The sequence below is a fragment of the Furipterus horrens genome, unplaced genomic scaffold (assembly GCF_987537825.1).
Source record: "Furipterus horrens unplaced genomic scaffold, mFurHor1.1.pri manual_scaffold_4, whole genome shotgun sequence".
Lineage (NCBI taxonomy): Eukaryota > Metazoa > Chordata > Mammalia > Chiroptera > Furipteridae > Furipterus > Furipterus horrens.
Genome location: NW_028327174.1, coordinates 132,984,994 through 133,000,440, shown reverse-complemented (window position 1 = coordinate 133,000,440; position 15,447 = coordinate 132,984,994). Strand labels below are relative to the sequence as shown.

The window sequence follows — 15,447 nt, the reverse complement described above, 5'->3', positions numbered from 1 at the left end:
TGCCTCAGGAGCCAACTGATCTATGTTTCTCTCACACACATCAGTGTTTCTCTCCCTCCCTTTCTCACTCCCTTCCTCTCTTTAAAAAAATAAAACACATAAAAAAAAAACACAAGAATTTTATGTAAATGCATTGAAGAATTTCTGATAATCAGATGTAGGAATATACTGTTAACCTTCGGCACATGGCTTTGGAAAGCTCCAGATCGTGGGTTAAAAATGAGGTTAGAAAAACATGCACTCCGTCTGTATTTTTAAAAAGGTAAAGCAATTGCTTACTCCAAGTTTCCATTTTCCCTCCACTCTTGATATGTACTTCTTATACTTTTTTGTCCCTCCACAGACAGAGCTCTGACCAGCTAAGTAACAATTTAGGCTAACATCTCAAAAGTTGTTAGTTAATTTGAGGCCTATCCTTCAGACTATTACTTGCAAATTTTCCAAATCTGGTCAAGGTAAAAGGGTGATGACCTACATGCAAGGTTTGAAATAAGAGGTACTTTATAGGAGATGCTTTATAAATCTGTGAAGCCCACACTTCTCCAACAAGTATCTATACTTTGTACCTTCATGAAAGTAACAGATTTTATAAGCCAAAGAACACTAGGGTGGCCTGAGATGCTCAGAGAGATGGAGAGCTCAAATACAGAGCAGACCTTCCTCTCCTTCCTAATAAATATTCACGTCCAAACCAGTCACTGTTCTGCTCAGAACTCCTTGGTGGTTTTCTCCCCTACAGTGTAAAACCAAGACTCCTTGGCATGGCATTCCTACCTTTTAGGATCCCTAATTGCTCTCAGGCTGATGCCGCATTACTCCCCAGTCCTTGCTCTCTGCTCTACCTAACTCTATGTGGTATCCTTAACAATGGCTTTCAAGTTTCCCTAGAAAAGCATGAATTCTTGGTATCACTGCTACTATAAAACCCACATATCTCAAACACCCCTGAATGGTGCTGTAGATCTTTTAGCAGAGCATCTATCAGGCAACAAGCTCGGAGCCCGCCTTCACCTGTCATCCACCTCCACGCCCTTTCCTTCCCTGTAGTGAGGAGCTGATTTATGCAGCATCTGTAAAATAGTTACCAATGGTCAGAATTAAATGTTACAAAAGAACAATTTACAATGGCAAATAAAAAACCCCATCCCCAATGATCCTGTACCAAAAAGAAGGCTCAGCTAGAAAAGTGTTTCCCAGCACACATTTCACTGTGGCTGCTCAATTTCAGCAGTGGAAGAAGGAAACAGTTAAAATTGTTATGTCCTCAGGATAGGATGCTGCGTTTCATCACTATGTCACTATATATGATATGCAAGAGTTTATTACCTCAGTGATAAATAAATTCATTCATTTTATAGATACAAATGGAAACCTAAAGACCAAGGTCTTTTACAAGATGACAGAGCCAGTTCAATCACATTAGCATTGTCAGGGAGGGTAAGATTTCAGAAATTCAGCTCTATATTCATTCCATATTAAAGATAAAAGTCCATGCTAAACAGGAAAAAAGCCCGTGAACAAGACATTTACTAATTGAGAAAAGGGCAGGCTAGTTAAAAAAAAAGGTCTAAATTTAACAAAAAATTAAAAGCTTAGAATAAAGGTTTATTAGCTTTACTTGATTACTCTCTAACAAACTGAACACTTTAAGAAACAGATATTACTATTTGTAATTGACATTCCAAGCATAACAGAATTTCTCCTTATGTGCTTAAATAGTGATTTGTTTTTATTCAAGAAATCTTAGATTAATGTATATCAATTTTTAATTAAAGGTATTGGGGTAACATTGGTTAATAACATTATATAATTTTCAGGTGTACAAGATTATACTGAGGTCTCTGGGCACTCTATAGTGTGCTCACCACCTGAAGTCGTTCCCCCATCTGTCACCATATATTTGACCCCCTTTACCCACTTCACCCTCCCCGACCCTCTTCCCCTCTGCTCACTACGCTTCTGTTGTCTGTATCTATGAGTTTGTTTTGGTTCCTTTTATTAGTTGTTACTTTTTGTTCTATCTTCCACATATGAGTAAAACCATATAAGGTTTTGTCCTTTTCCATCTGACTTTATTTCATTTATTGTAACACTCTCAAGAGAATCAATTAATTTTTAAGCAAAGATAAAATTTAGCCTGGTCTATGTCTGAATGATTAAGAAAAAGGCAGATTTAATTAAAACCAAATTTAGGTCCTTTTTTTTATGCTGGGAGTACTTTCAGACAGGATTTTGGGGGGTAGAGAAGAGATGGATTCCTAGAGGTAGTACCTATCAATAATAATGAAAAGTTCTATTCCCTGAGATAATAACTCCTACTTTCCAGATAAAATAAGCCCATTTTTTCCCTGGCTGGTGTGGGTCAGTAGGATGAGTGCTGGTCTGCGAACCAAAAGGTCACTAGCTCAATTCCTGGTCAGGGCACATGCCTGGGTTGCGGGCCAGGTCCCTGACTGAGAATGTTTGAGAAGCAACTTATATTCCCTCATATATTGCTGTTATTCTCCCTCTCTTCCCCTCTCTCTAAAAGTAAATAAATAAAATCTTTTAAAAAATAATCCCATTTTCAGGACTAATTGAGCTTTCTAGGCCTGTGGTAGAAGAGGGGAAGAGCTGGGAGAGATGCCTGAGTCAAGGCTTCCGTTTCACTGTGTGGGTGACTATCATGTGTTCCCAGTACTTGACGGAGAAAAAAGTCTGTAAGTATGTTTGGAAACAAATGATTTTACTCGCCCAATCATGAATTTAAGTCTGATACCACTAATCTAGGCAAAAGGTCACAGGTATTGGCTTTAAGCCATAAATGTTTCATGAGTATTTAGATTTTATCAATACTGTACTTGAACATCTCTCAAACCAAAATGAGTGGAGAAATAACATGAAGACTGAACACTGTAGTCACAACCACTGGCGCCCCAAACCACCCACGAAACGAAGGGTTCCTACAGGGGACTAAGGAGCTCTGAGGAGAACCTTCATCCCCACCCCAGCAAACAATTTTTGACACTGCCATGAGATGTTCCCCCTTCCCTCGCCCATGTCTGAACTGTACATGTGCTACCTTTTCATGACCTTCCCTAGTATCGGAAGTTAAAAACATTGTAATATGCACCTGTCAGTTACCATCTCAATATTAAGGACAACATGGGCAGGCTTCGCCTGTCCCGCCTGAATCCGACACGGTTCCGAGGTGGGTGACGTCACCATTGAGGTAAACTGCTGGGACACCGCCCCAACCAGAGAAAAAAGCGATCCTTAGGAGAAGAAGGTAACAATCTTGACACTTTAATTTATGAATGCTACCAATTAAAATAAATACCTTCTAAATTAGGTGAACATAATAAGTTTTTCCAATTTCTAAGCCGCACTTTTAAAAAAGTAAAGACTGTATGAACCACTTTTTTACTCTGAATGCTTAACTATCATTCAGCATGCTCAAGACAAAGCACGGGTGGTCTTTTCATTCAATGAATTATCCACAATAGGATTACAACGGTAAAAGCTAAAGATAGACAATTTTGCGTGCAAAAATGTCGGCTATTTAGAAAACCTACCTACTATTTAAAAAGGGTATACTTTGGTGGTTTCTAAGTGCTAGGTCTTATACTTGCTATCACAGGTTACCTGGGAAGCATTTTAAAAGATTCCTGTGTCTCACCTCTGAACACTGATCTAACAGATCTAAAATGGGTCCCAGAACCTGTATTACTCACTCACACTCCTTGTGATTCTGATGCAACCAAGTTTGGAAGTGCCTGAGGGACTCTGCTTCACTCGTTGCAGAAATACTGAATATTTGTCATTTATTCAACACAAGATCCATCTGCCAAAACCCTACTGGGCTGATGGTATTAGGAAGCCCCAAGAGAAAGTGCAAAATAAGCCACCTTTCTTAGCATTCATTCACTCTTTCTATATTCGAATAACTAGGAATTTTATCACATACATACTAAATGCTAGGTGGCTGGGAAAACAACAGCAACCTAAAGTCAAGGAGTACACAAACACTTGTATATGTATACCTGTATGTAACATATGTTTAATCTACTGCAGCTTTCTATAGGAAAGCATAGGGTCATGGCAAGAGTTTTGGTATGGGTATCAGAAGACAAGGATTTGAGTCCCAGCTCTACCATGACTGCCTGATCTTAGCTAAGCTATATGACCAGTCTCAACTTTTTCATTGAGGGCAGAGGGTAACACATATCTAAATTATACATGGGTGCCTTCAATCCTAAAACTTCTGTGCTTTCTCATGGGTCAAGAAAACATATTTCAAAGGAGGGGAAACAAACCCATTCTGGAACAACCCAGCAAAGCAGCAGTTGAGGGAAAGATGTCAGATGGGCTCCAAAAGATGGGATGGCCACCATTAAACTATAATAAATGGGGAGGGGAAGCTACATAAGCATATGAGCAGACGCCAGGAATAAGACCAGCCTGCGAGTGAAGAGCCAGTCTGACACCCGTGGAGGAGAATACGTAATGACAATGGTACGCTCCAAAGTTAAGCCAAATGATATGGTAAAACGACAGGGAAATGCTAGAGAATTTTGAGTAGGAAGTAATATGAGGAAAGTGGCGTTTTTGTAAGATTATCCTGGCACCTTTCTCCAGGGTGCACTGAAGAAGGAAAAGAAGAGTAATCTATCGAATAGTGTCCCAGGGAACAAAAAAGGGCTTAAATGCAGTTTCCAAAAGGTAACTCTGAACACTAGAAAAGAACTGGCTCAAGATGTTGGATAATAACACAAAACACATCTAATTGAAAATAACAAAAAAATACAAGAAAGAACAAACAGACCCCCCCAAAATGGTACTATGTAGTTTTGAAAAATGGTCTGCTTTGCCTCTCAGAGAAATCTGGGCCAAATTGAGGATACCAACTATTATCTGGTATTTTTGAAGGAATCAATGGAGGTGGGGAAAGAAGTAGCACTGCTACTTATCCACCACCCCCTCGCCCCCATTCATAAAATCAGGAGAGAAGTAGCAGATGTCATAGTACAAAAGCCACGAGCATTACTGTCCTTCCCTCCATGTATTCTGCCCAAGCAGCTGGGCCCTGAAGAGAAGACGAGTGATGGACAATCATAGAGCAGCTATCATCAAATGGTCTTCTTGGAGGCAGCAGAGATTTATTCTATGGCAACCTGTTTCCCCTGCATTTCTGCTTTGTTGTGGACTTCATGGCAAAAGAACTACTTAGAGCAAAATAATTGGCTCACTAAAAGTAAATAAGGGTGGTTATTTCTGGAATGGAGAAAAGGATATAACCTGAAATGAGCCATTCCTGCTATCTATTCCAATTCCTTCTTAACTGCAACCCAGAACCTCAAAATTATAATAAATAAGCAGCAATCCTGGAAACCAAATTAAGTTGGGAGGCCCACAAAAATGTGCAACAGGACAGAGAACACACAAAACAACCCGAAGGTAACTGAGTAGTCAATATCTTTAAAGAAGAGCACTTGATTATTAATAGTACTATTAAAAGGGTAATTTCTGTGACACAAACAAAAAGTATGCAGAAAAGCATGAACAATTGGAAAAAGTAGTCCACATCAGAAAACTAACATCAACGCTAACTTAAGTCTTTGTGAGCTCAGACTGTGTTAAAAATCTAATTTTTTTCTTCAAATTTTGATAACACAATAACCAGTTCATTTTCTGACCCAAAAGGTGAAACTTTTCATACATAGGACATTCTCTTGATCAAGAAACATGTGGAATCCTTGAACATCTTATATCCAAGTATATTTGGGGGCCACCATGTGTGCTTTCCTTCAGATGAGTCAGAACTGGGAGTCAATTTTCCTATGGGCCAATAAATATAAAGAATAAGATGTCAAAACTAGCCAGAGCTAACGAATCACCTTAACTGACAATTCTGAGAGAAGCAATTTTTAAGCATAAAAATGACACTGCGTTTCCGGGTGCCTGAGAAAAAAGGAGCAGAAGTCCTCTAGACAAGTCTCTAAGCAAGACAAATGCCTCAGTCAGCCTTGACTAACTTCCTCTCACCACTTCAGGCTATAATCTGGGGAGACTTCTTAAATCAAGGGTGGAAAATAGGTTCCAACTTGAGCCAATTGATTGAGGTTGTCTGGAACACTATTTTGAAAAATATTTGGGAGCCACATCTAAACTCAGGGAGAAAGACTGCCGTGATTGATTGGCAATGTCTGCACTGGGCAGGAGCGGAAAATTGATGGCATGTGTACTGAGAGTTTGCCAGAGGCAACATCCCTTTTATTTTCTAAAGGAAAAGAAATCTATACTGCAAATTGGATTAACTTCTTATCCAGGGAGAATCTACATAAGAACTTCAAAAACGCACAAAGACAGAAAGATATCCACAAAATTATAACCCGTGTGGCATGTAAGCTCTTCTAGTCCATCTCCTCAAAGCAAAATTCTAGATTCAAGTGAAAATACTGCCCAAAGATCATATCCAGCTGCCACCTGTTTTTTTAATGGCCCGTGAACTAAGAAAGGATTTTTTTATATTTTTAAGTGATTGGAGTAAAATAAAGACTATTTTGTGACAAACATTACATAAAATCCAAGTTTCAGTGTCCATAAATAAAGTTTTATAGGATTGCTGCCACATCTGTTAGTTCATGGAGTGGCGATGTCTGCTTTCAAGCTACAAGAGGAGAGCTAAGAAGCTGTGACAGACATTGTACGGCCCGAAAAGTTAACGTATTTACTACCTGACCCCTTAGAGAACAGGTATGCCAATGCTTACACTAGAAGAACTGACCTACAGTTTCCTCAAATTATATGGCAGGTGGTTTGCTATACTGAAGATCTAATTCGGCAGGCTTCATAAGGTATTTATCTAAAAGAGCTGCTGCTTGCTGCTGTCCCTTTGTTAATGCAGGAGCACTTACATAAAGTACTCCTAAGTAAAGTTTCCCCCATCATGCAACAACAGCAAAAAAAGAAAAAATGCCACTCTCCCCCCAGAGAAGTATCTATGTGGGCACAAAATGAATAAAAGACAGAACGACAAGTAGATCTTAATTTTTTTTAATCTGTTTTGCAAGTAGGTATTAAAATATTTTTATACATACTTTTATTGTTTTGGTTTGAAGTCTCAATCCATTCAGTGTGTTGATAGCTTTTTCTGCGTCCTTGGGGTCAATGTAGTTCACAAAGCCATATCCCAAGCTCTGCCCTGAGGAAAAGGAAGGGGAAAAGGCACACGTTATTCTACACCACTGATGCCAGAGATCCACTTTCATTTTAGCATATAGTATTGTCATTAACACCAGCCTATTTTCTCAATAGTAAAAGAAGTCCACATTAATTCTTCTACACCATCTTTTTAATTTCCTGTCTACATTTGCAAGTTTAAACATCAGTTAAAATCCGGCAAGCTGCGCCATTTAAGAACACACACATCCCCGAGGAGTTCCAGCATCCAGGTCCTGCCGGATCCCAGCAGCTGACAACAGTCAGCTTTGGAAACCGTGGGTGCAAGTCTCCACCAAGCTGCTGAGTGGGATTCACGGGCACGACTTTTTCAGCTCGTTTCCTTACCCATAAAATGGGAAGGAGGTAAGCATCAACCAAGAATCTATCAGTGTTCTGCACATTGCACCCTGACGAATTCACAGCGCTTACTTACCAGGCACAATTATTTCAGAGTCTAAAATGGTGAAGAATGGTGTGGATGTGTGCACACTAATATATGTGTGTATCATGTTTATGTGTATATACAGGGGTGGGCAAAGGTAGGTTTACAGTGGTAATGCTGTACAAATAATACAATAATTAATAAATAATACAAGAATAAACTGCTTTATGTACTCACAACTGTAACCCTACTTTTTCCCACCTCTGTATGCATCTAGACATTTCTTTTAGAGAATAGGGTCTTCAAATAGACTGAAAAATATACTTAAAAAAATAGACTGAATCCAATTTTCTAAAAGGAGTCTGACAACCTCAATGAGGAATATGGGGAAATAAGAACAAAAAGATTTATACTAAGGCTGCCCAAGTCTATGAGAACATGTGGGAAAGGGGGAAAAAAAGCTTAACAATAACAAAACAACATTTTTGGAGTAAGTATTGCTTCAAAATACGTATTTTGATGTTGCTTTTCCCTATCAATATGAGCCTCTCATCCCTGGCTCAACGAAGTCCCAACTCTCCAAAAACAGGAAATAACAAGGGACTGGAAACAATGAAATACACACGCAATTAAGGCTAATCCTAAAGGTCTCAATTTTTCAACTGAGGGAAAGTTTCTCAGTTTGAAAATGTTAGAAACACTATAGAATAAGTGACAAAAATGGACATAGAAAAGGTTAGTCTACTTAATGTCAGACCAGACTTAATGGAGGGTTTCCTTGAAGATGTCCAGTAAAGGTCCAAATACTTTTAATTAAATACCATATTTGTATCAATTTCATAACAAAATAAGGGATATTTTTTTCCTTTAAGGGGCACCTTAGATGCAAGTGGTTATGAATACAGGTATTTAGGGTAGCCACTCTGGTTACCCTAATGTGAGGTTCATTGTAACGAAACGGAAAAAGAAGACAGAGAGGGGAAGGTGGGAATGGAGATGAGGAAGGAAGGAAGGAAGGAAAGGGTGGAGAGGGGGGACAAGCTAAATATAGTACCTAATAATCATGAAAACCTGTGATAGTATTTGCATATCACTATCATCACTTGGGCTAATCACTGCTAACTACTTTTTTTTTTTTAAGGGGGGAGAGCTAAAATAACTCAGTTTGTTATTTTTTGTGACACTAATCAGAGGTTTTGTTTTATTCATGGTTGTATTTTTTAAAAGTTGCAGGGGAAACCATTATATTTTTAAGCATTCAGCTTCTTACTAATTCAACAAACATTTATCACATAACCTGTTGTATACACAGTTAGTGCCTCCTTATGAAATGTGCTTCAGTTCTATTGTTGCTGAGCAAGATCAAAACTGGCTGAACGCATTAAAAATATCTGCTCAAGGAAGCAGTTTATGATGAAAAGAATACGGGCTTTGGAGAAAGACACATCGGAGTTTCAGTCCTGCCTCTGCCATCTCCCAGCTGTGTGACTCTGAAGAAGCTACTTAGCCTCTCTGAGTCGTTACTACCTTATTACTAAAATGAGAAGAATAATCCCTTTCCAGTAAGGTTGCTGCAACAGTGATGAGAACATTCACTATGGATGAAAATAGATCATTCTGGTCAAAGGATAAAGTGAGAAAAAATTATGTGTTTCTTCTATATGTCAAGACATTTAATACATTCATTTAAAATTAATCGGGAAGATGTTACAAATATAACAGAAAAAGGAAAAGCAAGCTGAATATTGTGTAGTTTTGTCACACTGCTATTCTATGACAAAATAAATCAATTTATCATTAAGGGTCCATTTCTCCCACCTACTGGCATTAGCCTCACACCCACATTTCACCAGCTTCTAATCACAGTGCTTTCTCAACCTTGGTTGCACAATGAAAAATCATCTACAAAACTTTTTTAAAAACTGATGTGTAAGACCTAGTCCCAAAGATTTTTATTTTACAAAGCACTGGTACTAGGTTTTTAAAATCCTGGTGACTCTTAACATGAAGCCAATGTTGAAAATCACAGTTTTAATGATGAGGGATAATCCAGGGCTACAAATGAGGTTTCTAGGAGCCCTGAGAAGGGCCAAGTGCTGATGGTCTGGGCATGGGGAGTGACTGCAGGGAAGAGTGCCTTTTACAAATGCATTTTTAACATATAAGTAGATGTCTTTCTTCTAAAATCATCAAGTTATCCATCACTTCAGAGAAACAGTTTCTTGGCTGGCTGTAGTGACTCCTGAGCACAGCAGTGCCTGCTGGAGTTGGGTCATTGGGTAAAATGAAAAGCCCATCTTGCCAGTCCCTGTTAACTGCCTCCCGGGCTGGCCTCTGAGCTCTTACTCCCAGCATGCTGTGCAGTCAAAAGCTTGCTAAATGAGTGAGAAGCATAATGGTGTCATGTATTTAACCAAAGGTATTACCAACATCACCATCACATGGCCCATCCACTTAATGGATCTTTGACCTGACCCCCCCTAGAGCAATCATGGCTAAATAATGGCAAGTCAGCCAAGTTTCTATTACTATTAGCCTAAACAAGGTAATATAAAAGGGTATATCTGCTGCTAAGAGTCTGCATTCCTAAATACACTCTCATAGATGCATTAAAATGTTGGCACTGGAACAGAAAGGAGTTAGGAGCTCACAGACTTGCAGTCAAGTCAGCAAATATTTATTGGATGCTTAAAATAAATAAAAATATCACAGACGATATACCAAGACAGGCAAGACTCTCCCCATTCTCCCCTTTCAGCTGTATAATGTTTTACTGTTTAAATTTAGTCTCACACTAATCATGTTTGATACACATGTTCTTCTCCTGCAAGCTAAAAACGGTGTCTGAAGGCAGGCAAGGTCAATCAGCTTCTTCAAACTAAAAACGCAAGCAGCAAGCAGTGGTTGAATTCATGCCTCTAAAATGCTATACTGTTCTCCACTCAATTCACACTCGTTTATATCCGAACCCAGAACAGCTTCAATATGCCTGAAGAATAATGTAATAGGCTGGCATTTTCTAACAGGGTTCTATCATCAAAAAAAAAAATTTTTAAGACAGCTGCTCACTGTTAACAAATTCCTATATTTCTTATGTAAATATTGGTTTCACTATATATAAATTTCTAAGCTGTTATTAATTTTTATGACAAATTAAACTTCATCTTATATAGTGCCTATTTTAAGTCATTATAAGTGAGTGCAAATTTTTAAAAATAAAACTGCGTCATATCAAACATCAATAAAAAAATATGTAGCCAGGATCTACTTTTTTTCTCACTCTTATATTCATCAGCTGGTAACAGTCATAAACCCCCAGAGAAGGCTTGGAAACCAAGCCTCCTTTATCCATATTGCCCAAATCTACTTTTTAAATCATTCTGTATTTAGAATGTGCATATTGACAATCCCAAAACCAAGAATCACTTCTTTAAAAAATTTATAAAGCTCTACATTTAAATTCCAAATATAACCATTATGGAAATCAACACGAATAAAAGAATATTCTGAACAAAATGACAAAGCCAAGGCACTCTAGCTTTAGAAACAAAAAAATGTCTTTTGGTAACTGAACATCAAGAATAGGGTCAGTACCACTTGTCCCTACAAACTACCTGTAGTCACAGGCTCATAGGAACTTTGGAACCATTAAACGAAGCCTTGGTCCTATCTGCCATGGCAGGGCTTCATAACTTCATTATGGAGCAAGGTGTGTGAACAGTCACACAGCCTCAGACCTTCACACGGGTACTGCAAACCCCAGGTCAGTCACTGCACTTCACATGTATTTTGTATACCGTGTGTGAATGCCTTTTGTTTTGCGTCCTTTTTTTAATTTAACACAGTTGCAAGAGAAAAGGATCCCTTCTTCCCAAGATACAGAAAAATCACTTATAAACTGCTCTTGGCATAAAGAAAACAGTTACAAACCAGGCTGCTTAGAACCTTGGTCAAGTGATCTAAAGCAGAGAGCTGAGACACTCCATAGGCCTCTGAATGGGACTGAGGCCCATTGAGAGCCACATGGGGGTCACAGCAGGAAGGGCAACAGGGCCAGAAAATCCATGTAGTGACAAAGTGCTAGTGGCAAACACAATAAACTCCAATTTATCCCAAATTGTGTATAATTCAAACCAGCAGCAGTCCCTTGCCAACTACATTGCTTTTAATAGCACACTTTAATTAAAATTTTAATTGCATATTTTAATTAAAAATACACAATCTTCTGGGCCCATTTAATTCAAAGGTCATTTTATTTAGTCTTTTCTATTTCAAATTACTACCAATGTACAGAATATCAAATTGTCCCCACAGGTTTAAAGGTAAAGACAATAGACTGCCATCGCCATAATTTTTTATTATAAACCTGGCACATTTATTTAATTTTATCCAACCAATATTAAGTGAGAAGAACCCTCTCAACATGAAATTGTGGAGAATAGAATTCTGTATTTAAGAAAAGATCCTACTACATATTTCTCACCAATATTTAGCATTCATTTGCCCTAAATTACAGAAAGCCTACCTTTTGGTAGTCCTTGAGGACACAGCAAAGAGACAAAAAGTTCCCCTTCATAAAACCTATATCCTGGTAGAAGCGACAAAGGAACTATCTCTACAGTGTATTAGAAGAAAATAATAAGAGCTAAGGAGGAAAAACAAAGCAGAGAGATGAGAGTGGGGAGTGAGGGGTCAGGACTACTATATAAATACAGTGGTCAGAGCGGGCCTCATTCTGAAGGTAACACTTCTTCTAAGACTCAAAGAAAGTGGCTCCTAGTTTAATGGAGAAGCTGCAGAAGCAGACAGTTCACTGCAAGTTCTACCATATAGGTATCACCTCCTGCCAGGTCTACCAGCTAAATCTGCCCCTCCCCCCTCCCCTCTGCCTTAGCACAGGCCTTCATGTATTATTCTAACTTGGACTATTGCTATAATATCCTATATCATCACTCCTTCCATAGAATCCTCTTAACTCCAAATCCAGTCGTCCTCCATCACAATACTGTCTGCTGATCTTTCTAGAAGACAAATCTGATTGTGCTCTGGTTTCCAAGGTCATCATCATCTTGTTTGCACCTACTACTGCACATACTCCCAAAAATGCACATTCAGTTTTCCTGTGCCTGGAACACATTTCAAACTGGCCTACTTCCACGTATCCTTTGAGACTTTCTCAGACCACTTCCTACCTCAATTTGTCCCACTCCTAAAGCACACAGTTTCATGTTCCTTCTAGTCCTTCACAGCCCTTATGTTATACCTTTGTCTTAGTACATATGTGGGTACTGAGTCAATCTGGATGCCTCCTCTTTAGACAGTTGAGCAAGAGCTAGCTGATCATAGCTCCTGAGTTAGAAGACCTTATAGCAGATTATGAACTACATGGGCACTGAATGAATGAATGAATGAATGAACAAGCAAGTTAATGAACACAGAAGCAGCAGCTATCTGCCTTCCAGGAGCTTATGGTTTAGAAGAGAGATGCCCTTATAAACATGCTCCTCATGTCCCTACATTGTACCAGATGGATTACAGAACAAAGGAAGACAAGATGCTCAAATGTTACAGTATTCTGTCTTCATAAGGGAGTGTTGTGAGATATATTTTTTAAATAGTTCCTATAAAATTTTTCATGTGAAAATTTTTTACAAATATCATTTAAATGAAATCCCAATTTTAAAAAAATGTCATCTAGAGTAATTTGATAGATTTACATAAATCTGCTTCACAAATCTGTAAGTATGAATTATGGGATGTCAGCATATAATTTTGTTGAAAGTGCTTTCTCGCTAATATAATTAAGTCTGCCGAGACTATTGAAATACAAGTCAAATAAAATGCAGAGTGAATTCTGTAAAAACCTGGTAGTTGAACCAACATTAAAAGGTAACTACACTGATTGATGCGTATCTATTATTTCATTTAGAGCAGCAGTGATGTTTTATGAAATTAAAAAAGGACAAAAGCAGCATGACTCTTTTTAAAATGCCACAGTTAGCAGGAACAGGTCACTGTGGTCATCTCTGACAACCAAGAGTGTTTGCAACCTAAGGTCTAATTAATGTAACATTAGGGTGGGGGGTGAGGGGAGCAAACTGAAAACATTTGCTGTCTCCAAACACAGTCCCTATACAAAACTCCATCCCTTAACAAAATAAATAAGTAAATAAATAATAAAAAGACAATTAATTTGATTTAGAACAGCAAGTTTTCATTTCCAAGGCAGGGGCAAGGGAAGGGGGGCAATCAATATTTGTTTTTAAGACAGACCACCCCTTTCCCTCATTTCAACACCTTTCCCTTCCTCCCCTAAACATACAACAAAGCAGCAAATGTGTTGTATTTTTTCAGATGGACTTTCTGTTCTTGGGCACTCATTTTGTGTGTCTGTTCAGACAGGCTGTGCACTACAACTCTGGCACCAAAGCAACTCACACCAGACTTTACAAAGGAGCTTTTTAAATATCTTATATCTGATATGTAACAAAACCATGTGGGTACCACATATTCAGGGAAAAGTTTGAGAGAATCTTAGAATAGAGAGATACAATCTTCTCTAGTCATATTTCTCTCCAAATTTTGATTCCTGACTTAGCCTGAGACTCCTCAGATGCAGCACACCAGATGCAGCAGGTCCTTCCACGGAAACATTCAACTAACTCAGGTCAAATTAGACAGGTCCTCCTTGCCGCCCTTAAATGCGTAAGATCAAACTGTGAGGTAGATGACTAGTGAGATCCTATTACTACAGATCAAGCCAGCCTCTGTGAAAGCTTGGAGCATTTTTACCAACTTCCCAAAGGACAGTACCAGAGATTATCAAAAGGATGGAGAATTCACTCTAGACGCTCACATAATACAGAAAGCAGATGGCTCACTCAAAGACTCATCTTCCACCCAAATGCTAATAAAGCTGGCCCGAGACTAAAATGCCCCAATATGTTAATGTGGTTTTCAGGACTTCACAGATACACTGAGATATAATATAGAAGAGTTTAAACTATGACTTGTCTGCTGAAATCAAAGTTGTAAATAGTGATCACTTGGTAAATATTACCTAAGCAGCCTAATTCTAGAGTGAGGCATTAAGTTAATACCTCAGCACCAGGGTATTTTCTTTTCAAGTTAATTTTAATGGCCATATCTGTCCTCAGATTATGTAACTGGTATAGGCCTATTTTCCTATAGTTCCAGACCCAGTAATTATGAATCTGCTGGCAAAGCAGCGTGACCTTGCTTAAGTTGGCGAAACTGTGGGTTCTTTAATACATCACAATTTCAGGCAACATTAAGAACGCCCACACAATTCAATCTTAGGCTACTGAGAACAGCAAGAGCATATTAAATCCTCTAAATTCTCCAGTACTGCACAAGGGTACTAAGATGTCTTGTTCAAGACCAGGAAGAGTAGGAAAAATGCTCTTGATTAGAACTGGGAAAATAAGCCAATTCACATAGGAGGCACATCTTCAGATAAGACTTTAACTTAGTGGGTTCTCTAGCTTGAGGGAAAATGAGTGTCCTATTGCAGCACTGTAACACCTCTGTTAAGGCAAAAGCCAGTTCTCATTACTAGTGATTTAGGTAGTTGCTTTAAAAGAAAAATCAGCAGTTCTACCTTCAAACACTGGAGCTGCCCTGTGATAAGAGCAAAAGCCAAAAAACTGTCAGTTGGCCAGAAAGTCAGATTTGACAGTTAAAAAAAAAGTTAGAACATTAACAACTCTGAGCTAAGGCAAAATCTACTTTCAGTTAAAAACCTGGGTCTGCTGCAATATTTCCATTTCTTTGTTAATTATAATTAACTCTATATAGATACACACCACACACACAGACGCACACACAAAGGGGTTTGTGTG

General features: G+C 38.5%; 1 protein-coding gene across 2 annotated transcripts in view; it reads right to left on the bottom strand.

The window, feature by feature from the left end:
- Positions 1-15,447, bottom strand: part of ELAVL2 (ELAV like RNA binding protein 2) — a 76,158-nt gene that overhangs the window by 31,423 nt on the left and 29,288 nt on the right. For both annotated transcript variants that reach the window (XM_090275795.1, XM_090275796.1), the window contains exon 3: positions 7,080-7,183. In XM_090275795.1, the coding sequence (XP_090131921.1) occupies positions 7,080-7,183 (104 nt within the window). The remainder of the gene's footprint in view (positions 1-7,079; positions 7,184-15,447) is intronic.